This window comes from Bos indicus, chromosome 8 (genome assembly GCF_029378745.1).
Source record: "Bos indicus isolate NIAB-ARS_2022 breed Sahiwal x Tharparkar chromosome 8, NIAB-ARS_B.indTharparkar_mat_pri_1.0, whole genome shotgun sequence".
Classification (NCBI taxonomy): Eukaryota; Metazoa; Chordata; class Mammalia; order Artiodactyla; family Bovidae; genus Bos; species Bos indicus.
In genome coordinates, this window is record NC_091767.1 from 76,975,274 (window position 1) to 77,002,756 (window position 27,483).

The window sequence follows — 27,483 nt, forward strand, 5'->3', positions numbered from 1 at the left end:
TACTACCTCAGACCCATTAGGATGGGTACTGCCAGAAAAAATAAAACAAGGGTTTGCAATGAAGTGGAGAAACTGGAACCCTTGCACACTGTTGGTGGTATCGCTGCTGTATAAAAGCAGTAAGTATCTCAAAAAATTAAAAAGATAATTACCATATGATCCAGAAATTCTACTTCAGGGCATATTCCCAAAGGAACCGAAGGCAGAGTATCAAAGAGTTATTTGTACACCCATGTTCACAGCAGCATTATTCCCAACAGCTAAAACATGGAAGCAACCCAAGTGACCAGCACCAAATGAATAAACAAAATGTGGTATATTCATCAACTGGACTATTAACCTTAAAAACAAAGGAAATTCTGCAATATGCTATAACGCAGATGAAAACTTGAGGATATTACAATAAGTAAAATAAGTCAGTCACAATAAGACAAATATTTATGTATGATTCCACTTCTATTGGCTACATACAGTAGTCAAAGTCAGAAAGTAGAATGGTAGCTGCCAGTGCTAGCGAGGGAAAATGAGGAGTTATTGTTTAATAGGTACAGATTTTAAGTTTTATAAGATGAATAGAGCTATGGGGACGAATGGTGGTGACGGGCACACAACAACATGAACATAATACCACTAAACTGTATACTTTAAAATGGCTAAAACAGTAAATTTTATGTGTATTTTACTATAATGGAAAAAATGGATCATAGACTTTCAATGAGAATTAAAACCATAAAATAATTCATTGTGGCCTTGGGTTAGGTAAAGAGTTATTAAATGAACACCAAAAGCATGACTTATAAAAGAAAAATCAATAAACTAGACTGCAATATTCTTTGTTTTTCAAAAGAGTGTTAAGAACCTAAGAAGGCAAGTCATGGTCTAGGAGAGAACATTTGCAAGTCATATATTTAATAAAGGTTCTGTAACAAGAATATCTAAAGGAACTTTAGAAAACAATAATAAGACAACACACTTTAAAATGGGCAGAAGATATGAATAAATATTTCCTCAAATAAGATGCAAGAATAGCCGATAAGTAAATAAAAAGATGTTCAAAATCACTAGTCATTAGGGAAATGCAAGTTAAAATGAGACAGCCACTCATATAGCCACTGGCTATAATCAAAACAAGAGACAATATCAAGTGTTGGCAGGGATGTGGAGAAACTGGGACCCTCATACATTGCTGGTGGGAATGATAAACAGTACAGTTACTTTGGAAAACAGCTTGACAAGACACTTATATAAAAGTCAAACATAAATTTCCATACAACCCAGAAATTTCACTCCTAAGTATACACCTAAGAGAAATGAAAACACCTCCACACAAAGACATGCATCAGATGTTCACAGCAAATGTCCATCAACTAGGGAATAAACAACATGTATGCAATGGAAAGTGATGAAAGTGCAAGTGGAGAGTGAAAAAGTTGGCTTAAAGCTCAACATTCAGAAAATGAAGATCATGGCATCCGGTCCCATCACTTCATGGGAAATAGATGGGGAAACAGTGGAAACAGTGTCAGACTTTATTTTTGGGGGCTCCAAAATCACTGCAGATGGTGACTGCAGCCATGAAATTAAGACACTTACTCCTTGGAAGCAAAGTTATGTCCAACATAGATAGCACATTCAAAAGCAGAGACATTACTTTGCCAACAAAGGTTTGTCTAGTCAGGGCTATGGTTTTTCCTGTGGTCATGTATGGATGTGAGAGTTGGACTGTGAAGAAAGCTGAGCACTGAAGAATTGGTGTTTTTGAACTGTGGTGTTGGAGAAGAGTCTTGAGAGTCCCTTGGACTGCAAGGAGATCCAACCAGTCCATTCTGAAGGAGATCAGCCTTGGGATTTCTTTGGAGGGAATGATGCTAAAGCTGAAACTCCAGTACTTTGGCCACCTCATGCGAAGAGTTGACTCACTGGAAAAGACTCTGATGCTGGGAGGGATTGGGGGCAGGAGGAGAAGGGGATGACAGAAATTGAGATAGCTGGATGGCATCACTGACTCGATGGACGTGAGTCTGAGTGAACTCTGGGAGTTGGTGATGGACAGGGAGGCCTGGCGTGCTGCGATTCATGGGGTCGCAAAGAGTCGGACACGACTGAGCGACTGAACTGAATTGATGCAATGGAATGCTACTCAACAATAAAGTAAGATGAATTATTGACACATGCTGTAACATAGAAAAACCTCAAAAACATTATGCTAGGGACTTCCCTGGCAGTTCAATGTTTTAAGACTTTAGGTTTCCAATACAGAGGATGTGAGATGAATCCCTAATTGGGGAATTAAGATCCCACATGCCATGTGGCACAGCCAAGCAAACAAACAAAATAAACATGCTAAGTGAAAAAAGTCAGATATAAAAGAATACATGAGTCCATTCACAATGTGTGTGTGTGTGTGTGTGTAGCATGCAAACGCATGCACACACTCAGGTGTGTCTGACTCTTTTTGCAACCCCATGGACTGTAGCAGGCTCCTCTGTCCATGGGATTTCCCAGGCAAGAATACTGAAGCAGGCTGCCATTTCCTTCTCCAGGGGATCTTTCCAACTCAGGCATCGAACCCACATCTCTTGTGTCTCCTGCACTAGCTGGCAGATTATTTACCACTAGTGCCACCTAGGAAGCCATTTACATTAGATTACCAGAAAATGCAAATCTATAGGAACACAAAGCAGATCAGAACTTGCCAGGGGCTGAAGATGGACTTGAGACTGACTACAAATGGATATAAGGGAACTTTGGGGGATGACAGAAATGTCTTAAACTATGGTTGTGCTTGCACAGTTCTTTAAATTTATTATAAATTATTGGATTATATCCTTACAATAGGTGAATGTTACACTATGTAAATTATAACTGAATAAAAAAGCTTTTTTTAAAAAAGGACATCCATGATTCCACTATTTTACTTAAAAACTAGACTACTACCTATACTATGGTGCCCTCTACAAGAGAAACAAATTTAGTGTTGATCATTTTCATCTTTTACTATTATTTTATAGATGCATCAGAAAACAATATATTTTCATTTTGCTTGTTTTACTTTTTATTATGAAAAATTTCACCTGTATACTCTACAACTACTTTAACAATCATTATAATTTCGTAACAATTTATCCCATCCCCTTTTTCACTTAGCTATTTTATAGTATTAACATGACATTTCATCTCAAACTTCACATGGAGTTAGCTACAAAAAAATAAATTTTATAATTTAACTATAACATCATCACACCTAACAAAAACACTATAATACCTACTCATATTTAAATTTCCTCAATTGTACAAAACTGTCTTTTACTGATCATTTCTCACATCTCCTTTAATCCAGAACATCCCCTCCCCACACTCCACCTTTCCTTCTCCATAACACTTTGCTGAAGAGACCAGGCCAACTGTCCTACAAAGTGTCCATCTTCTAGATTTGCCTCATTGATTCCATTAGGTATGATTTAACTTGTGCTTCTAATCCCTATTTATCCTGTAAAATGGAAGTCAGACCTTAGTGAAAGTTGCTCAGTTGTGTCCGACTCTTTGCGACCCCATAAACTATACAGTCCATGGATTGTCCTTCCATGAAAGTCCTTCTCCAGCGGATCTTCCCAACGCAGGAATAGAATCAGGGTCTCCAGCATTGCAGGCGGATTCTTTACCAACTGAGCTATCAGGGAAGCCCAAAAGACCTTAAGACTTGATCTACATGTAGCTTAAACATTTTTGGCAAGAGTATTCAGTTTTGCTTGATTTTGTTTTAAAAAATTGGTATCACTTTGATATGCTTCTAAGATTTTTTCACTTAACATTCTCTTTTGTAGTCATCCATTTTGTTGCCTAACATTCCCTTTTGGATTCATCTATTCTGTTGCCTGGATTTATACACTAATTTTCACTACTGCATAAACCATTGTGTGATTATAATTAAAATTTATCCATTCCACTGAAGATTTACATTTAGATTTTTCTTTTTTAGCTCGGCTGTTACACATTTATAAACATTCAAGCACACAGTTTACAGGATACATGGGGAAGTTTCTCTAGGCACATACATCTACATGAGAACTGACAGGTCTCATATAGATAGGCCCCAAAAGGGGCCTATTACAGTTTTCTGTAAATAAAATTTTATTGGAACACATCCATGCTCATTTAATGTATTGCCTATGGCTGCTTTTATATTACCGTGGCACAGTTCAGTACTTGTGAAAGAGATTTTGATATGTCCCAAAGCCTAAAATATTTGCTGCCTATTCCTTTACAGAAGCTTACTGACTCCTGGGTTATAATGTATTTCCAAGAACACCAAACTTACGCAAAATATTTGTACTAATTTACATTTCCACCAATGTAAACCAATCCATAACTCCTTTGACTTATAACCTCTGAATTTCCAAACTTCATAATTTTTGCCTATGTATTGAGTGGGGAAAAAAAGTTCTCAGTGTGGTCATCATTTGCATTTCTCCCAATAGTAGCAAAGTTGGACATTTTTTCATGTTTTTTGCTATTAATATTCCCGTTTTGTAAAATGTTTGATGTTTCATCTATTTTAAAAATTTTTTATCCTATGAGCCAGTAAAAAAATAAGACAACAATCTCTTTTCAACCATGTGATAGTTCTTTACATATGTGGACACTAATTGACTATCAGTTCTATGTATTGAAAATAGCTTCTCTCAATTTGTACCTTGTCTTTTAAAATTCTGTTTAGTATTTCTGTGGAAAACAGGTTACTTGTTTTGAACAGCATCCAATTTATCAACCTTTCATTTTATAGTGTTTTTGATAAGTTTTTCCCTATCCCCCGGTGAGAAATATATTCTCCTGTATTTTATAGTCCTAAGGGTGGTATAATTTCTTTCATATATAACTATTTAATCTATGTGGAACAGATTTTAATGTATGATGGAAGGTAGAGATCCAATTTGATTTTCTTAATATGACTAACTGCCCCTCACTCTTTCATATACAAGATATTATGATGTGATGACCACATTGCAGTATTAGCACAGGAATAAATGGACCAGTGGATGAGAATACAGGTATACCCTGTTTTATTATGCTCTGCTTTACTGTGCTTCACAGTTACTGAGTTTTTTACAAACTGAGGGTTTACAGCAATCCTATGTTGTCATATGATTAGCATTTTCTATCAATAAAGTATTTTAACTACTATATGAACATTTTAAAGGACATAAAGCTATTGTACAATTAACAGACTACAGTATATTGTAAACATAACATATGCACTGGGAAACTAAAAATTTGTGTGACGCACTCTACTGCTGTATTTGCTTTATTGCGGTGGTCTAGAACTGAATTTAGGGTATCTGAAATATCTCCTAGGATATTCCTGTAGTTTTCACTGTGCACCAGTTTTCAGTGTTCACCTCCTTGGTTAAATTTATTTCTAGGTATTTTATTTTTCTGATACAATTGCAAATGGGATTGTTTTCCTAATTGTTCTGATAGTTCACTGTTAGTACACAGAAATGAGAGAGATTTCTGTATACTGGTTTTGTACCCTGCAAAGTTCACTTATTAGTTATAATAATAGTTTTTTGGTAAGTCTTTATAGTTTTCTATGTTAGAACTGACCTTTGAACAATAAAGAATCTGAACCACATGGGTCCACGTATATACAGATTTTTTCAATAGTAGATACTATAGTACTGCACTAGCTATGGTTGGCTGAATCCGTGAATGCAAAACTTCAAACACAGAGGAACCTCTAATACAGAGGAAGTGGCTATACAGATAGCCAACTATAAATTACACATGGATTTTTGACTACATGGAAGGTTGGCACCCCTGACCCCTGCACTAGTCAAGAGTCAACTGCAAATAGAGTCATCTGTAAACAGTGACAGTTTTACTAATTCCTTTCCGATTTGGATGCCTTGTATTTCTTCTTGACTAATTAAATGCCCTGATCAGGATTTCCAATACTATGTTGACAAACTGTTTGTAACAGATTACCTCTTCATAAGGAGTGTACTATTCCTTATTCTTGGGGGCTTCCTAGGTGGCACCAGTGGTAAAGAACCTGCCTGCCAAGAGACACAGGTTCGATTCCTAGGTCAGGAAGATCCCCTGGAGGAGGGCATGGCAACCCACTCCAGTATTCTTGCTTAGAGAATCCCATGGAGAGAAGAGCCTAGGGGGTTACAGTCCATATGGTCGCAGAGTCAGACATGATTGAAGTGAATTAGCACACACATTCATATTCTACATCCTCAGGAACACTTCAAATCATCAGATTCTGATTTCTGCCAACACAGAAGGTAAATACTATTCTCACTGTGGTTTTCATTTGCATGTCCCTGATTAGGAAAGAAGCTGGACATCTTTTTGTATGTTTTAAGCACATGTAAATATGCTCTTTCATGAGTACTTGCTTTTCCATCCATTCTTCAATTGAGTTCTTTGGAAAAAATCTTCTCCTACTGTGAAGACCCATTATTTCATTCTTCTAATATACTTCAATGGGAAAAAGTCCTTGATTCAATGTATACGTTTAAAGTTAGTGCATTGTGTCAAAGAAAGAAATATAGATCAATGGAACAAAATAGAAAGCCCAGAGATAAATCCACGCACATATGGACACCTTATCTTTGACAAAGGAGGCAAGAATATACAATGGATTAAAGACAATCTCTTTAACAAGTGGTGCTGGGAAAACCGGTCAACCAATTGTAAAAGAATGAAACTAGACCACTTTCTAACACCATACACAAAAATAAACTCAAAATGGATTAAAGATCTAAACGTAAGACCAGAAACTATAAAACTCCTAGAGGAGAACATAGGCAAAACACTCTCCGACATACATCACAGCAGGATCCTCTACGACCCACCTCCCAGAATATTGGAAATAAAAGCAAAAATAAACAAATGGGACCTAATTAAACTTAAAAGCTTCTGCACAACAAAGGAAACTATAAGCAAGGTGAAAAGACAGCCTTCAGAATGGGAGAAAATAATAGCAAATGCAGCAACTGACAAACAACTAATCTCAAAAATATACAAGCAACTCCTACAGCTCAATTCCAGAAAAATAAATGACCCAATCAAAAAATGGGCCAAAGAACTAAAGAGACATTTCTCCAAAGAAGACATACAGATGGCTAACAAACACATGAAAAGATGCTCAACATCACTCATTATCAGAGAAATGCAAATCAAAACCACTATGAGGTACCATTTCACGCCAGTCAGAATGGCTGCGATCCAAAAGTCTACAAGCAATAGATGCTGGAGAGGGTGTGGAGAAAAGGGAACCCTCTTACACTGTTGGTGGGAATGCAAACTAGTACAGCCACTATGGAGAACAGTGTGGAGATTCCTTAAAAAACTGGAAATGGAACTGCCTTATGATCCAGCAATCCCACTGCTGGGCATACACACCGAAGAAACCAGAATTGAAAGAGACACATGTACCCCAATGTTCATCGCAGCACTGTTTATAACAGCCAGGACACGGAAGCAACCTAGATGTCCATTAGCAGATGAATGGATAAGAAAGCTGTGGTACATATACACAATGGAGTATTACTCAGCCATTAAAAAGAATACATTTGAATCAGTTCTAATGAGGTGGATGAAACTGGAGCCTATTATACAGAGTGAAGTAAGCCAGAAAGAAAAACACCAATACAGTATGCTAATGCATATATATGGAATTTAGAAAGATGGTAACAATAACCCTGTATATGAGACAGCAAAAGAGACACTGATGTATAGAACAGTCTTTTGGACTCTGTGGGAGAGGGAGAGGGTGAGATGATTTGGGAGAATGGCACTGAAATATGTATAATATCATATATGAAATGAATCGCCAGTCCAGGTTCGATGCACGATACTGGATGCTTGGGGCTGGTGCACTGGGACAACCCAGAGGGATGGTATGGGGGGGAGGGGGGAGGGGGGAGGGGGGAGGGAGGAGGGTTCAGGATGGGGAACACGTGTATGCCTGTGGCGGATTCATTTCGATATATGGCAGAACCAATACAATATTGTATAGTTTAAAAATAAAATAAAATAAAGTTAGTGCATTGTGTGTTTTTCTTACCCTAAAATAATGAACATATTATTCCTGCATTTGCACCTGAATTATTTGGAACATTGCCTTTGACTTTTAGGCCTCTGATCCACTGTGGATGAATTTTTGTGTATGATGTGAAGTAATGTTGCGTTTCAAGCCAAAAGAACTATGGTTTTTCCATTAGTCATGTATGTATGTGAGGATTGGACTGTAAAGAAAGGTGGGTGCCAAAGAATAGTTGCTTTTGAATTGTGGTGTTGGAGAAGACTCTTGAGAGTCCCTTGGACTGTAAGGAGATCCAACCAGTCCATCCTAAAGGAAATCAGTCCTGAATATTCATTGGAAGGACTGACTCTGAAGCTGAAACTCCAATACCTTGGCCACCTGATGCAAAGAACTGACTGATTTGAAAAGAGCCTGATGCTGGGAAAGACTGAAGGCAGGAGGAGAAGGGGACGACAGAGGATGAGATAGTTGGATGGCATCACCAACTCAGTGGACATGAGTTTGAGTATACTCTGGGCATTGGTGATGGACAGGGAAGCCTGGCATTCTGCAGGCCACGGGGTTGCAAAAAGTCCAACAGGACTGAGCGACTTAACTGAACTGATGTGAAGTAATAATTCCATCTTTTTTACCCATATATTTAGTTGGTCTCCAAATCCCCACTTATTCTAAAAAGTAAATCCTTTTTCCAGTAATATTCACATCACTTTGCTACAATCAAGGGACATACATGGCTGTTCTGTTTATGGGCCATTTTGTTCTAAAGGTCTATTTGTCCATCACTACCACTAAGTCGCTTCAGTCGTGTCTGACTCTGTGCGATCCCATAGACTGCAGCCACCAGGCTCCCCCATCCCTGGGATTCTCCAGGCAAGAACACTGGAGTGGGTTACCATTTCCTTCTCCAATGCATGAAAGTGAAAAGTGAAAGTGAAGTCGCTCAGTAGTGTCCGACACTCAGTGACCCCATGGACTGCAGCCTTCCAGGCTCCTCCGTCCATGGGATTTTCCAGGCAAGAGTACTTGAGTGGACTGCCATTGCCTTCTCCGTGTCTATCACTAGGAAATGGCAACCCATTCCAGTGTTCTTGCCTGGAAAATCCCAGGGATGGGGGAGCCTGGTGGGCTACCGTCTGTGGGGTCGCACAGAGTCGGACATGACTGAAGCGACTTAGCAACAGCAGCATGCCAAATCCAGGCTTCCCTGGTGATCAGATGGTAAAGCATCTGCCTGCAGTGCGGGAGACCTAGGTTCGATCCCTGGGTTCGAAGATCCCCTAGAGAAGGAAATGGCAACCCACTCCAGTACTCTTGCCTGGAAAATTCCATGGACTGAGAAGCTCCTCAGAGTCTGGTAGGCCACAGTCCATGGGGTCGCAAAGAGTTGGACATGACTGAGCGACTTTACTTACTTACTTTACTATGCCAAATCCTTACTGTATTAGTTAAAAAAAAAATCTTGGATATCTGATTTTTAAAATCTGCCTATCTTTGTCTTCCTCAAGAGCATTTTGGCTGTTTTTGGTTCTTTGCACTTGCACATTAATTTTAAAGTGATTTCATTTTTAGTTTAACAACTAACCTGTGATTTTGATTAAGATTACATTGATTTTACAAATTTGAGGAAAAGTGACCCCTTTATAGTAAGTCAGCCAATCCATGAACACGGGTGTCTCCATTTAAGTCTTTACTATCTTTCAATAAAGTTATATAATTTTCCCAATATAGGTTTTATACATAATTTATTAGATTTATAAGAACTATTACAACTTATTATTTTAAAAAAACATTTTGCTTTTAATTACACTTCCTGATGTTGTTGGCATAGAGGAATACAAATAAAAATTGAAAATGCTTCTTCATTTAAAGTTTAGTTCAAAAGTGCATTGTACTAAAGGCAGTGATCAAGAGGCAGTAATACAAGAGGCACTGAGCAAGACCATCCCTAAGAAAATGAAATGCAAAAGGCAAAATGTTGTCTGAGGCGGCCTTTCAAATAGCTGAGAAAAGAAGAGAAGCTAAACGCAAGGAGAAAAGGAAAGATATTCCCATTTGAAAGTACAGTTCAAAGAAGAGCAAGGAGAGATAAGAAAGCCTTCCTCAGTGATCAATGCAAAGAAATAGAGGACAACAATAGAATGGGAAAGACTACAGATCTCTTCAAGAAAATTAGAGATACCAAGGGAACATTTCATGCAACAATGTGTACAATAAAGGACAGAAATGGCATGGATCTAACAGAAACAGAAGATATTAAGAAGAGGTAGCAAGAATACACAGAAGAACTATATAAAAAAGATCTTCATGACCCAGATAACCACGATGGTGTAATCACTCACCTAGAGCCAGACATTCTGGAATGCAAAGTCAAGTGAGCCTTAGGAAGAAGCATTACAACGAACAAAGCTAGTGGAGGTGATGGCATTTCACCTGAGTTTTTTCAAATCCTAGAAGATGATGCTGTCAAAGTGCTGCATTCAATATGCCAGCAAATTTGGAAAACTCAGCAGTGGCCACAGGACCACAGGAAAAGGTCAGTGTTCATTCCAATCCCAAAGAAAGGCAATGCCAAACAATGTTCAAACTACTGCACAATTGCACTCATCTCACACACTAGCAAAGTAATGCTCAAAATTCTCCAAGCCAGGCTTCAACAGTATGTGAACCAAGAACTTCCAGATGTTCAAGCTGGATTTAGAAAAGGCAGAGGAACCAGAGATCAAATTGCCAACATCTGATGGATCATCAAAAAAGCAAGACAGTTCCATAAAAACATCTACTTCTGCTTTATTGATTACACCAAAGCCTTTGACTGTGTGGATCATAATAAACTGTGGAAAATTCTGAAAGAGATGGGAACACGAGACCACCTGACCTTCCACCTGAGAAATCTGTATGCAGGTCAAGAAGCAACAGTTAGAACTGCACATGGAACAACAGACTGGTTCCAAATAGGAAAGGAGTATGTCAAGGCTGTATATTGTCACCCTCTTTATTTAACTTATATGCAGAGTACATCATGTGAAATGCCAGGCTGGATGAAGCACAAGCTGGAATCAAGACTGCCGGGAGGAATATCAATAACCTCAGATATGCAGATGACACCACCCTTATGGCAGAAAGCAAAGAAGAACTAAAGAGCCTCTTGATGAAAGTCAAAGAGGAGAGTGAAAAAGTTGGCTTAAAACTCCACATTCAGAAAATTAAGATCATGGCATCCAGTCCCATCACTTCACAGCAAACAGATGGGGAAACAATGGAAACAGTGACAGACTTTATTTTTTTGGACTCCAAAATCACTGCAAATGGTGATGCAGCCAGGAAATTAAAAGATGCCTGCTCCTTGGAAGAAAGGCTATGACCAACCTAGACAGTATATTAAAAAGCAGAGACATTACTTTGCCAACAAGGCCCGTCTAGTTAAGGCTATGGTTTTTCCTGTGGTCATGTATGGATGTGAGAGTTGGACTGTGAAGAAGGCTGAGCGCCGAAGAATTGATGCTTTTGAACTGTGGTGTTGGAGAAGACTCTTGAGAGTCCCTTGGACTGCAAGGAGATCCAACCAGTCCATTCAGAAGGAGATCAGCCCTGGGATTTCTTTGGAGGGAATGATGCTAAAGCTGAAACTCCAGTACTTTGGCCACCTCATGCAAAGAGTTGACTCACTGGGAAAGATTCTGATGCTGGGAGGGATTCGGGGCAGGAGGAGAAGGGGATGACAGAGGATGAGATGGCTGGATAGTATCACTGACTCGATGGACCTGAGTCTGAGTGAACTCCGGGAGTTGGTGATGGACAGGGAAGCCTGGCGTGCTGCTATTCATGGGGTCGCAAAGAGTCGGACACGACTGAGTGACTGAACTGAACTGAATGTTTATAGTGCCTGTAAATAATACCTTGATAAAGCTATTCTTTAAAATATCATAGCAGCCTCATTCATAACTGTCAAAAAATGGAAACAAACCAAATGTTCACCAACAGGGGAATGAATAAACTCATTGTGACATGTTTACACCACAGAACATAATTCAACAATGGAAAGGAAAAGAACCAGTGATACACAACAACATGGATGAATCCTCAAACATGTTGAGACCACAGAAAAACATACTGCATGCTTTATTGTAAATAAAGAGGCAAGACTCATCTATGACAGTAGAAACCACAAAATTGGTTGCCTGTAGGAAGCAGGGTAGGGCACGAGGAATGACAGGGATGGTACAGAAAGGAATTTTTTGATGTAATGAAAATGTTCTTTATCTTGATAGAAATGTAGGTCATATAACTTTACATATGTGTCAAAGCTGCATACTTAAGACTGGTGCATTCTACTGTGTGAAAATTATACTTCAATTAAAAACAAATCTAGTTTCCCACTGAGTACCTGTTTTCTATCTGAAGAACGTATCATTTATAAACTGACAAATACAAATGCACTTGTTGACAATTCGTTTCATATTTCTAAGGGCTCCAAGCCACATTTTAGAAGAACAGCCTCCTGGCTGTCAAGTTTTAAGATACCTTACTATACAGTAATATGGAAACCTCAAAATGCTCCATCTGTATGTTATTTCTCTTTTCCACATTTGAGTGCTCTGAATTTATTCCAAGAAGAAATCTAAATAATGGTGTTCTTTCTGTAAGCATAATATTAAAAATTACATTATATATGGGATAAGCCTATCTTTTCTCTCCTAGAATAGACCCTGACAGACTCAAGTTTTGAATCTGACTTGAAATAATTATTTGTTAAACCTTTACTATGCAATTAGCACTATGCTACATATTAGCTACTCTTTTGGAACTCACAATTTACTGAGAAAGATAAAAACTATCACACGATATAATAATAAATGAAATAATTAAGCACTGTTCTGAACATGTCAGAGATGAAAAATACCTGTAAAGCATGACGCCACTTTTTCCTCTTTTATTAATGGCGAACATAATTAACTGATAGTGGTACTTTTCTTGCTGAGCAAGGATGCAGTCTCAGAATTCTTCTTAATATTGAGCTCCATGAAGACCCTAACAATGTGCTTGAACTGGCAGAGCAATTACAACAGGTTTCTCTGCTACAGTGTGATAAAAATACACAGAAGAAGCAGTCCAAAAAGGCTAGAGAAAGTTTTAGTAAGAAGGCAGAACATTCATTCATCAATCAACATTCATGTGTCCATGGGGTCACAGAGAGTCAAGACAAGACTGAGCATATGCATGTGCAGGCAAGCACACACACATACACACAGTATGAAAGGAGTTAGTGCACGCACATGTGCACACACACACACACACACACACTATGAAAGGAGTTAGGACTACCAGAGAAATTAAAGCAGTAAGATATGGTCCCAGATTTCCAAAAAATCAAATTTTAGTCAAGAAGCAAAACAGTGATAAAACAGGATGTTGAGTGCTATCAAGTATACACAGGATGTTTGGGCATCTAAATAAGACCACGATGAGGTAACTTTTCCAGGGAAAAAAGTGACTCTTTGGCCAAGTTTCTAAAGCATAGTTAGCCAAATAAAGATGGAGGCGTGTGACATCACCAAGATGGTGACATATGTTGTTCCTGATTTCACACTCTTATAAGAACTAACAACTATTCATAGACAAGACACCACTGAGAAAGATGGAAGAAAAGAATACATGGGAGGCAAGGTAGTATGAGAAAGTATAGCACGTTCCAAAAAACTCTAAATACACTTGCACAGCTTGACACAGTCAATCTTGAAACATGAGGAGGATTTTAATATGTAGTAAGGGAGTGACAATAGTTGAGATACCACTGATTTTATAAATTCTACCATTTAATTATTATTATATGCATGTATTCCTTTAGTAAAAAGTTAAATAACAGCTCTAAATAAATAATGAATCAAGGAAATAATTATTAATAGCTACTAGCCTTAACCCTCAGAGAAGGCAATGGCACCCCACTCCAGTACTCTTGCCTGGAAAATCCCATGGACAGAGGAGCCTGGTAGGCTGCAGTCCACGGGGTCGCTAAGAGTCAGACACGACTGAGCGACTTCACTTTCACTTTCCACTCTCATGCATTGGAGAAGGAAATGGCAACCCGCTCCAGTGTTCTTGCCTGGAGAATCCCAGGGATGGGGGAGCCTGGTGGGCTGCCGTCTATGGGGTCACACAGAGTCGGACACGACTGAAGCGACTTAGCAGCGGCAGCAGCAGCAGCTGCAGCCTTAACCCTAACTTTATATTGGCTCACAACACTTGAACTCACTCATCAATTTTTAAAATTATCTTTTAAATGTGGAGAAGTCTTAGATTTACAGTAAAGTTTCAGATAATAGAGAATTTCCATACATATCTCTCACCCAGTGTCCCTTGTTGATAACTTCTTACATTATTGTGGTACACTTGTTACAACTACGGAACCATTATTGGCATATTACTATAATTAGACTTCACACTTTATCTGGATTTCCCTAGAACTAGTTTTCTCTAATGTTCTTTTTCTGTTTCAAGATCCCATCCAGGATATATTACATTTAGTTATCCTGTCTCCTTAGCCTTCTCTGAGCATGACATTTTCTCACACTTTGTTTTTGATGACCTTTATGTTTTCAAGTCATATAGGTACAATGGTCAGTTATTATGTTGCATGGTCCTGGATATTCATTTGTTTGATTTTTCTCAAAACTAGACATGTGTTTTAGGGGAAAAAACCACAGAGGATTAGGCCATTCTCATCACATCAAGGATACATACTACCAACATGATTTAACACTAATATTAACATTTATCACCTGGCAAGGCTGTGTTTGCCAGGTTTCTCCAGTGTAGTTACTTTCCCTCCCTTTCTATAGTCTACCTTTGGAAGCAAGTTATTAAATACATCCCACACTCAAGGGAAGTGGAGAGAGTTAAGCAAAAGCAGATGTTTTCCTGCAATACTCTTGCATTTTCTATGATCCAATGGATGTTGGCAATTTGGTCTCTGGTTCCTCTGCATTTTCTAAAACCAACTTGAAGATCTGGAAGTTCTCGGTTCACGTACTGTTGAAGCCTGGCTTGGAGAATTTTGAGCATTACTTTGCTAGTGTGTGAGATGAGTGCAATTGTGCAGTAGTTTGAACATTCTTTGACATTGCCTTTCTTTGGGACTGGAATGAACACTGACCTTTTCCTGTGGTCCTGTGGCCACTGCTGGGTTTTCCGAATTTGCTGGCATATTGAATGCAGCACTTTGACAGCATCATCTTTTAGGATTTGAGATAGTTCAGCTGGAATTCCATCACCTCCATTAGCTTTGTTCGTTGTGATGCTTCCTAAGGCCCACTTGACTTTACATTCCAGAATGTCTGGCTCTAGCTGAGTGATCACACCATCGTGGTTATCTGGGTCATGAAGATCTTTTTTGTATCGTTCTTCTGTGTATTCTTGCTACCTCTTCTTAATATCTTCTGTTTCTGTTAGATCCATGCCATTTCTGTCCTTTATTGTGCCCATCGTTGCACGAAATGTTCCCTTGGTATCTCCAATTTTTTTGAATAGATCTCTTAGTCTTTCCCATTCTACTGCTGTCCTCTTATTTCTTTGCACTGATCACTGAGGAAGGCTTTCTTATCTCTCCTTGCTCTTCTTTGGAACTGTACATTCAAATGGGAATATCTTTCCTTTTCTCCTTGCGTTTAGCTTCTCTTCTTTCCTCAGCTATTTGAAAGGCCTCCTCAGACAACGATTTTGCCTTTTTGCATTTCTTTTTCTCAGGGATGGTCTTGATCACTGCCTTCTGTTCAATGTCACGAACTTCCATCCATAGTTCTTCAGGCACTCTATGAAATATAATCCCTTTAATCTATTTGTCACTTTCACTTTATATTCATAATGGATTTGATTTGGGTCATACCTGAATGGTCTAGTGGTTTTCTCTACTTTTTCTTCAATTTAAGAATTTCCCTAATTTCTTCAATTTCCCTATTTTCTTCAATTTTTTCCGTTTAAGTATCCAAGTCCCCATAAAATTAGTAATACATTCAATAGTAGCAGAATGTAACTTTGGTATATTTTTAATACATATCATAGAATAATGTGATACATATTTTTGTGACCAATTTCTTAAAATATTTATGTAGGAAATGAATTATAATTAGACTGCATTTACAAATGTTTACAACATTTTAATCAAGATTACTCACAGTGAATTTTATTACATATCAAATTATTTTAAAATAGATAAATACAGCCCTAAAACTATAATGAAACACAAAACATATGTTATGTCACATGTTTGTTTAAATACAACTTGGGTTAAATATATTAAATAAATCATGTCAGTCTTTTTTTTTTTCCTTTCATGTCAGTGAAGAAAAAAAAAGTAAGCATAAATAGCTCTTAAAAATTATCTTTCCCTCCACTAACAGTTGCCAGTACTATCTGAAGAATATGTGTATCTGCTTTATCATTTGCATAAAACTACCCTCCCAATAAATCAATGGATTAAAAAAAAAAATGAAATCAGTCCAAAAGTACACATCTTCCACTTTCAAACACATAATTAATGTGTGTGTTAGTCACTCAGTCATGTTGACCCTTTCTGATCCCATGGACTGTAGCCCACTGTTCATGGAATTCTCCAAGCAGGAATTCTGGAGCAGGTAGCCATTCCGTTCTTCAGGGGATCTTCTAATATATAATATTCAGTCTATATTTGCAGGCATTTAAATTTTAATCTAAAAACTGTGATAGTGGCTTGTGCTGCTACTGCTGCTGCTAAGTCGCTTCAGTCGTGTCCGACTCTGTGTGACCCCATAGATGGCAGCCTACCAGGCTCCCCCGTCCCTGGGATTCTCCAGGCAAGAACACTGGAGTGGGTTGCCATTTCCTTCTCCAATGCATGAAAGTGAAAAGTGAAAGTGAAGTCGCGCAGTCATGTCCAACTCTTCGAGACCCCATGGACTGCAGCCTACCAGGCTCCTCTGTCCATGGGATTCTCCAGGAAGAGTACTGGAGTGGGGTGCCATTGCTTTGTCCGATAGTGGCTTGTAAATAACTTTAAAAGAATTTCAATCATCTGTTTTAACAATAAATGAGTTTTGTGTTTGTGTGCACAGCTGAGGACTATATTACTAATATAGTTACAGAGTTATATAGATGTCGTTTTCTTAGAAAGGATTTCATTTCCCTGACCTGTCAAGAAAACATCTGCAACAACAAAAATAGTCAAAACTATGCATGTATTCTACAGTGAAATCAAGGAACACCTGACTATTAAAAAAATCAATTAATGGAATTACTAACAAGAAAATATACATGACACAAAATAATGAAACCTTAGATTATTACCTAAAGAAGCCAAAGAACTCTTAACATTTTATTAGTACCTTCCTCAATATTACAAGTATTTTATAAAAGTATCTGCCAATGCTAAAAGGTTTATAGAGACTGTATTAGTCTTAACAGAAAAAAGTAACCAATAACACTAGAAAAGTATGTGTAGGTTGCACTACCCTCTAATGGCAAATGATAAGAGAAATATATGACCAGGTTAATCTTATCCACAGGTATAAACAGTAAAATCACAGCTTACCTCACAATCTCTATAATTCCAAAATATCCTGAGTCATGGTTTCACCATTTTTTTTTAATAAAGGTTGAAGTATTATACTACTTTTCCCTAAAATTTTAAGCTTACATGTGGTAACATTCAAACACACAGTAATTAGGTTGCTAAAGTCAAATGATACTGTATTTCATGCAAATAGTATTTTTATTCTACTGTACTGTACTTTATATCATTTAAATTGCAAGCAAAGGATTGAGTTTAGTTATTCATGACAAACGTGAGCTATCCTTTAAATGGCTATATCTCAAAACACTAAAGTACTACTCTTAAAACCAACAAATGTCTTCTAGAATAAAGATGGTTACAACAACACTTACCTCAGTCTTTTTACTAATGTGATCTGTAAACAAACAAAAAAAAATGGTGAGACTTCGTTGAAGGACATTAACATGTAAAATATTTCAATATGTACAAAATATTTAAACTAAGTTATTGAAAAGAATTTCAAAATTCTAAGAGTTACACCAGGCTTCTCTGGTGGCTCAGCAGTAAAGAATCTGCCTACATCCCTGAATCAAGAAGATCCCCTTGAGAAGGAGATGGCAACTCACTCCAATATTCTTGCCTAGGAAAATCCATGGACAGAGAAGCCTGGTGGGCTACAAAAGAGTTGGCTATAACTTAGCGACTGAACAACAACAATAAGAGTTACAGAAGTCATTTGGGGGTTGTCTGGGACTCACATCAGATTTATTTTTCTAGGGATAAGATGTTAAAATTTACCATATAATTACTAATTTGCTCAGCTTAAGGACTCATATCCCACTAAATGCCACCCATACCAAGGGGTATTATTAAATTCTAAACATTTGAATGTCATATATTTTAGATTTGTTGTTTCACATAATTTTTTTGGAGGGAGGAGCACTTGAAGGGAGGTAAACATGTCTAAAATCAAATCACAGGGTTCTGTTAGTGTAAAGATTGTACGGACCACTGCCTTTGTGGGATAAAAGGTAGAATAGTAATTTGTGTCCTGTAAAACTATTAGCTGGGTTTCTTAAAATTTAAAACTACATATTATAGTGGTATGATAATATTGTGAAAAAAATTCTAAAAATTAATGTACATTTATGTTGACATAGCTATATCGAAATTAAACAATTAAACCACTGACTTAGTAACAACACAGTATTTCTGGGAAATGATTACAAGGAAGACACTGGGAATCCACATAGACAAAAGGTTGAAACTAATAGGTAGCAAGTGTTTTTATTTAAACTGGAGATGATCAAGGTATCTAATATTTAACAATGCTTCCCAGGCACAGTAGAAACTTTCCATTCTCAAGGACTAAAAATAATTTAACAGCATAGTTTCTTATGAGAAATCTATTTGCAAACCTAAAAGCTGGGTCCAATTCTCTAAAGTATCCACTGATCAGAATAGAGTCCATAAACCCAGTAAATGTCAAAATCGTGTTTGAGGTCAAACTACCAAATCCTGATAGGCTACTCAGTCATTCTTCTTGCATGTTCTACTTGGTATTCAACGTGAAGCCAGAAACCCAGGCAAGAACCATGATTGTGTTTATCATGTTTTGAAACAGCTGTGCAGCCTGCCTTTAACAATAGCATACTAATGTCATTCTCAACTCGTCTAATAAATTTACATAATATTTCAACATATGATAAATAAACTAAAGTTTTAAAAAACATTCTTTTCATATCTTTGCCTAGTTTATAATGATATAACTCTTATATAAAATCATTCTTACTAAAACTGGAAATTTAACATGTATCTGTTGTTTTAACCCCAAAACAAAGTGACTTAATCAGAAAAGTCAGCTATAGGAAAAACTTTCCTCATCCTTAAATGTATACAATGCAATCCTCTAAATTTATTCCTAACTTCACAGACTAGAAGGATATCCAACCTAAAGGAGATCAGTCCTGGGTATTCACTGGAGGGACTGATGTTGAAGCTGAAACTCCAATACTTTGGCCACCTGATGCAAAGAGCTGACTCATTTGGAAAGACCCTGATGCTGGGAAAGATTGAGGGCAGAAGGAGAAGGGGATGACAAGAGGATCAGATGGTTGGATGGCATCATTGACTCGATGGACATGGGTTTGGGTGTATTCCGGGAGTTGGTGATGCACAGGGAGGCCTGGTGTGCTGCGGTTCATGGGGTTGCAAAGAGTTGGACACGACTGAGTGACTGAACTGAACTCACAGACAGGCTTGTTTCTAAAAACAGTGAAGTTTTTTTTTAAATATATTACTGTTATGGTCTTACTAATCCTCATTGACGGTTTCCCTGGTGGCTTAGATGGTAAAGAATCTGCCTCTAATGCAGGAGATCTGGGTTCGATCCCCAGGTTGGGAAGATCCCTTGGAGAAGGGAATAGCAACCCACTCCAGTATTCTCTGCCTGCAGAATTCCATGGACAGAGGAGCCTGGTGGGCTACAGTCCACGGGGTGACCAATGCATTAAGTTTAAATTCATAAGAGTCAAACTGACTTCAAGATCAATGAACAAACAGCTGTTCATTTGGTCAGCAACTACTCTTATTTTCCTTTGAATATAATTCCCTGCAGTACAGTTGGACCTTGCTGTTTATCTGTTCAGCAACTGTTTTGACTGGTATAAGCATGGCTTGTTGTTATTTAGTTGTTAAGTCGTGTCTAACTCTTTTGCAACCCCATGGACTGTAGCTTACCAGGCTCTTCTGTCCATGGGATTCTCTAGGCAAGATTACAGGAGTGGGTTACCATTTCCTTCTCCAGGGGATCTTTCCAACCCAGGGATCAAACCCATGTTTCCTATGTCTCCTGCACTGGCAGGCAGATTCTCTTCCACTGCGCCACCTGGGAAGCCCCCTATTTCTGGTCTAGTGTAAGTCAAATTACTTTATGTGTAAGGACAATAACATGTTTCAAGATGACTCAAAACTACAAATATCAATTTTTATTTTCAGTGAATTTTAGAAAAGGGGCAAATTCAGAAATACAGAAAGATAAATTCTTACTGAAATTTTATGAGATTTTAATGACTGTGTTTAAATCACTTTAACCCCCAAATAGTTTATTTCCAAGCAGGTTTACATGTTTTACATTCTAAGTAACATATTAATGAAACAATCTTATTTTAAAAATTAGAAAGGTACTTAAACTTAAGTATACAAAGACTCAGAATAGTTTCTCTGGCTTAATAGATTTTGTACATATATTACCTTCAGATTGAAACTCTTTTAGTGATATTGTGAGAGGTTTGTCTTTTCCCTGATGAGTCTTTCTTTTGTCTTTTTTATTCATAACCTTTGACTGAGTCGATGCATTTTCAGCATTTTCATATTCCTAAAAAAAATTACCAACAATAATTAAGCTTGGTTTACACTAGTAAAATCAATTCACCAATGTGGAATATGTTTCTTAAAGTTATATTTTTAAAGATAAGAGGCAAATAAAAAAATCAAAACAGAGGCTAGCCAAACTGTATAAAAAGTTACCTGTTTACAGATATACTTAATCTTTTGACTATTAAACACTAAAATAAAAATTAAAAGCTATACCTTGATCTATTGAGTTGCTCATCCTCTTCATTTCAGGACCAAAGTTAACACAATAATCTAGGGTCAATTTCCTTTTGCAAGCAAACTGAAATCTGGCTTCTGCTAGTCTCTGACACTAAAATTAAAGTCAGCCTCCTGGTGGCTCAGATGGTAAAGAATCTGCCTGCAATGCGGGAGACTCAGGTTTGATCTCTGGATTGGGAAGATTCCCTGGAGAAGGGAATGGCAATCCACTCCAGTATTCTTGCCTGGAGAATTCTATGGACAGAGGCTACAGTCCACCGGGTGGCAGAGTCAGACACAACTGACCAACTCACACTTTCAGTTTTCTTTTTCAAAGCCAAAAACTTTTTTTTTTTAAGCATCTCTTGGTTTTTTCAATACACTTCTGACTATGCTTATTTCTCCTTCACTGGTTTCTCTTTTCCCAACTATGTTCTTTAAAATGCAGGTGCTGCAACAAAGGAAACTATTAGCAAGGTGAAAAGACAGCCTTCAGAATGGGAGAAAATAATAGCAAATGAAGCAACTGACAACTAATCTCAAAAATATACAAGCAACTCCTACAGCTCAATTCCAGAAAAATAAATGACCCAATCAAAAAATGGGCCAAAGAACTAAAGAGACATTTCTCCAAAGAAGACATACAGATGGCTAACAAATACATGAAAAGATGCTCAACATCACTCATTATCAGAGAAATGCAAATCAAAACCACTATGAGGTACCATTTCACGCCAGTCAGAATGGCTGCGATCCAAAAGTCTATAAGCAATAAATGCTGGAGAGGGTGTGGAGAAAAGGGAACCCTCTTACACTGTTGGTGGGAATGCAAACTAGTACAGCCACTATGGAGAACAGTGTGGAGATTCCTTAAAAAACTGGAAATGGAACTGCCTTATGATCCAGCAATCCCACTGCTGGGCATACACACTGAGGAAACCAGAAGGGAAAGAGACACGTGTCCCCCAGTGTTCATCGCAGCACTGTTTATAATAGCCAGGACATGGAAGCAACCTAGATGTCCATCAGCAGATGAATGGATAAGAAAGCTGTGGTACATATACACAATGGAGTATTACTCAGCCATTAAAAAGAAAACATTTGAATCAGTTCTAATGAGGTGGATGAAACTGGAGCCTATTATACAGAGTGAAGTAAGCCAGAAAGAAAAACACCAATACACTATACTAACGCATATATATGGAATTTAGAAAGATGGTAATGATAACCCTGTATGTGAGACAGCAAAAGAGACACTGATGTATAGAACAGTCTTATGGACTTTGTGGGAGACGGAGAGGGTGGGAACATTTGGGAGAATGGCATTGAAACATGTAAAATATCATGTATGAAACGAGTCGCCAGTCCAGGTTCGATGCACAATACTGGATGCTTGGGGCTGGTGCACTGGGACGACCCAGAGGGATGGTATGAGGAGGGAGGAGGGAGGAGGGTTCAGGATGGGGAACACATGTATACCTGTGGTGGATTCATTTTGATATTTGGCAAAACCAATACAATATTGTAAAGTTTAAAAATAAAATAAAATTTTGAAAAATAAAATAAAATGCAGGTGCTGTTCACCACTATTCCATCCTTAACCTATCTTCATATCCTTTATACCTGTTGTTCCTCAAAATTTAAAGTTCTACCTGATGACTTGTGTACGTACAGACAACTCACATGGAATGTTCAATAAACATCTGCAAACTAAGCGTGTTGAACTCCTAGTGAGTACCTTATTTAGTATCACCATCATTACACTGTCTAGGCTAGAAACCTCAGTGATCTTTGCCTATTCTTCCTTTATATTTTATATGCAAATTAGTTACTAGGTCTTGTTGAGTTTATCTCCTAAAGAGCTCTTAAATCTATTCTCATTTATTCATCCCCAGCAGGGAAGTTCAGTTCAGTTCAGTTGCTCAGTCATGTCTGACTCATACAACTCCATGGACTTCATACTTTGTCATTTCCCTTGCCTTCTTTAACTTGACATTACAATACTCTCTAGTTTTAGCCCCACCACTCATCTTCTACACTGTTATAGCATGAGTTTCTAAAATGAAAATCTGAAATCTAAAAGTTACAAATATTCAACAGCTCTCTCCCAACAAGTGTATGAAAGTCAATCTCCTAAGTCTGCACACAATATTTACAGTCTATTCTGGAGGCAGTATCTCCAGCAACTCTAGGTACTAAATTACAGTTTTTCAAAATGCTACTCTTTCACATGTATACATACAAGACATAAACTCACCTCTCCTTTCTTGAGAATGCCTTTCTCTTGCCTACGGATGAACTTTTAATACATCAAGTAAGACTCCTCTTTAAGAACCTTTTCCTAAGATATCCTGCCATCCTAAGATATCCTGTCACAACATGGATATACCTTGATAACATTATGCTCAGTGAAATAAGTTAGAGAAAGAGAAGTACTGAATGATATCACTTATATAAGGAATCTTTTTTAAAAGAAAAAAGTCAAACCTATTAAAAAAGAGTAAAAGTAGTTACCAGGGGATGGTAAGATGAGACCAACGCTGTTTAAGTATACAAACTTATAATGAGTAATAAATAAACCACAGAGATCCAATGCACAGTATAATGAATAAAAATCAATAATACTAAATACTATAACACTATCATATGATAAATATCACTTCACTGGCAATCATACTACAATATACAAATATATCAAACTAACACACTATACATCTTATATTTACATACTGTTAACACTTCAGATTTATCAAACAAAAAAAGAATCCCTTCCTGAAATCCACCCCCATCAAAAGCACAGAAACTTCTATCTTACTGAATGCCCACTGCAATGAAAACATAAAATCTCTCAATACTATACACTACAATTATATGTGTGTCTCTCACTTCACTCCTTCTACTAAATTCAATAGCTTGGACCATGTCTCTATCTTTGTACTGCATGCCTAGCAATTTTTGACTATTCAAAAAAATATTTGGTGAGTGAGTGACAGGATAGAAAATGCCATCCCACACTTTAGCTATTATGAAAACCTTTAGGCTAAAACAATCATATTTATTTTTTCGGAATATTGACTGAATATCTACATCAGTGTAATTACATCAAACTAGCTATTGCATGGGGCTTCCCTCGTGGCTCAGCAGTAAAGAATGTGCCAGCAATGCAGGAGACCCGGGTTTGATCCCTGGGTCAGGAAGATCCCCTGGAGGAAGGTATGGCAACCCACTCCAGTATTCTTTCCTAGAGAATCTCATGGACAGAGAAGCCTGTCCACAGGCTGTAGTCCATAGGGCAGCACAGAGTTGGACACAACTGAAGTAACTAAGCAGCAGCAGCAGCAGTCATCACCTAGAAAAGGAGTTTGACCATCTCTGAGAATCATTATAGTCTGATAAAACCTGCGCTTTTAGGTACCAGGCCTATTGCTAAGTCGCTTCAGTCGTGTCCAACTCTGTGTGACCCCATAGACGGCAGCCCACCAGGTTCCCCTGTCCCTGGGATTCTCCAGGCAAGAACACTGGAGTGGGTTGCCATTTGCTTCTCCAATGCATGAAAGTGAAAGGTGAAAGTGAAGTCGCTCAGTCATGTCTGAACCTCAGCGACCCCATGGACTGCAGACTTCCAGGCTCCTCCGTCAATGGGATTTTCCAGGCAAGAGTACTGGAGTGAGGTGCCATTGCTTCTCCGACCAGGCCTATGACTGCATCAAAAACCTGGCTGGGAGCATATTTTACCAATATCATCGACTCTACTCCTCCTCTATAGGTATGGCTATTGCTTTTAGCTTTAGAATGTAGATATATATTTAACAACAAATCGTCACTGTATGGTAATACTCTATTTGATAAATTTTATCTTCGAACCGAGCAAGTCAGGAGGATTTTTCCAGTGTAATCTGAAAGGTCATTTAAATGATTAAATCATAGTAAAGCTAGCTGAATCCACTTTTGTAATTGCCAGCTTTGTGTCTAAATGAACAAATAACAGTAAGGATTACAGTTATCCTTGATTATTCCAGATAATACAAATAGGGACATGAAAAATGAAACTAACACATACAGTGTACCAAGTCCAGTCTAATAGCAACTTTCATCCTCTTCCCTTGAGCTACAAATAAATGGCAAAATCATCTACTGTAAATGTTCACTTCTCTACACCCTTCATGTTGAGTGAAGGAGTTAGTGTACAGTGATATAGTCTAAAGGCCCGTAAGCCCAAAGGCCATTTGTGATCAACCACTAAGTAACCACAAGTTGAGTAAATTTTACAGACCAAAAAAAAATTACCAATGTATGCAAAAGACTAAAATGTTAAACAATATGGAGATAATATAAATGCTCAATTTAAATATATAAAATAGAAACAAATGCTACTTTTTTATAGTTATAAGCTATATAATGCATTTCAACACATAGCCCTATATCAAAGCTTAGTGATAAATGCTAAATTCACAAGGTCAAATTATCAGAAACGTCCTCTCATTTACTTTAACTACAGTGTATCTTCAGTAGAGGGTGTTTTAATGGATGCCCCTGTACACAGAGTTACTCAAATTTTTAAATCTTAACTATTTTCTATGTTCATTTAAAATAAGATAAAATAAATCATCTGCTATTCATTTCCTCTCTCCCTTTCATCGTGGGTGGAGAAATTTCTTAACTAAACATTCCAAATCACCAGACAAAGCTTAGTCCACATGTTTGTGGTATCTCTCAAAACTTGAGGAGAATCTCATAAAAACTTTATGTTAATACTTTGATACAAGGATGGATTTTTACGACAGAGTTTAAAGGAGAACTTTTATACAAAATTTAGGAAGGCTGGTTCAAACTTTCGATGACTTAAAATATCTACATCAATAAATGTGTAAATACCTTTTTGTGTTCTTCATATTCTAATTTACTCAGCAACAATGCCTTCTCAAGATCTGCTTCAAACATTTCAGATGTCAGCTAAAAGTAAAAAGTTTCACAATAAACAGATATAGCATTATATGACACCAGTGAAATAACCATGATAATATATACAGAATAAGAAAAAAAATACTTTAAAAAACAGTTGGGTTCTCCAAAGTTATCTATCCATACCAAAGTAGAGAACTCCATGTTTTATAGATGATACCAAAGCAAAAACTTACAATTTTGATATTTTTACTTCCTCATTGTCAATTATCTGTTGTGTAACACAATCTTTTTACTCTAATAAAAAAAATCTTACAAAGAAATTGACACTATAACAGATGTCAAAGATGGTATCTAGTTTTGGAGGCACAAAATATAATGTTACTAAAAACAAATAAGAATACTAAAAACTCAATAAGCATTATAAAACATACCATGTCCTTAATATAGCCTAATTTGCAGGTACAGAACCTTTAAATAAGGTGACCAATTGTTTTGGCATATGCCTTATGTTACAGTAAAATTACAGTGCATCTTTTTATTGTTTTCTTTTTATTCCTTTTGTATGACTGGTCTACCTTTAAAGTCATCTAATACTACTGTAGTAAAATGATTCTTTGTGATCTGTATCTTTTGGTTCCTCTCCCTCACCACTCAGTCTCACCTTAACCTCTGACAATTCAGCTCCTGCCACCTCCAATCAAATTAGTCTTTAAGACTTACTTTTCCTATTTCCTAACTGCCCAACAGAATTGGTACCGTATCTGAATGAGACTTTGGGTTGTCTACCTTTGGAGGTAAGGTATGTCTGCAGCTAAATATAGGATAGTTGCAATAGGACAACAGTAAACTATCCTGGATTTGTTTACATGTATGTGTCAACTTATTCATACCATATAAAAACATACCTTCAATGGGCATTGCTTTTAATCTGTCCACAATACCTTCCTTTATTCCTCTGAATAACAACACTTCAATCCAGTGTCCTAGGATTCTGGCAAGACAGTCACCACCTGATTCTTTACACCACTCGCTAGCATATCCACAAACACCCCAGCTGCCATTGCAACCACCAACAGGAAGGGAGCAAAGGACCCAGCTATTTTTTGTTCTCTTGGGAATTAAATTTTGAGAACAAACACAAAGTAAGTAGGGTTCAATCAGCTGATTATAGCCTCTAAAAGTGAGTATACTAGCTCTACTAGTTCATGCCTAAGAGCACCCCAGAATTTCTTAGTTTTCCTCATTCCCAAGGTCTCATTGTTTAGTTTTTAATTCAAATCTGTTAATTAGTATCATTTACCAAATTATTTTTTGCCCAAGTTACTCAGAATTGTTTCTGCTGCTTAACAATTTTAAAAAACTGAACTAAAACAGAAATAAGTTCCTAAAAGCAGTAATCTGTTTCAAA

At 37.4% G+C, this 27,483-nt stretch overlaps 1 protein-coding gene across 5 annotated transcripts in view; it reads right to left on the reverse strand.

Annotated features, from left to right (window-relative positions):
- GKAP1 (G kinase anchoring protein 1) overlaps positions 1 to 27,483 on the reverse strand; it is a 92,034-nt gene that overhangs the window by 38,567 nt on the left and 25,984 nt on the right. For 4 of the 5 annotated variants that reach the window (XM_019966471.2, XM_019966470.2, XM_019966469.2 and 1 more), the window contains 3 exons: positions 26,046 to 26,123; positions 20,829 to 20,952; positions 17,969 to 17,991 (listed from right to left, as the gene is read on the reverse strand). In XM_019966471.2, coding sequence (XP_019822030.1) covers positions 17,969 to 17,991; positions 20,829 to 20,952; positions 26,046 to 26,123 — 225 coding nt within the window. The remainder of the gene's footprint in view (positions 1 to 17,968; positions 17,992 to 20,828; positions 20,953 to 26,045; positions 26,124 to 27,483) is intronic. The other variant, XM_070795036.1, reaches the window with a different exon arrangement.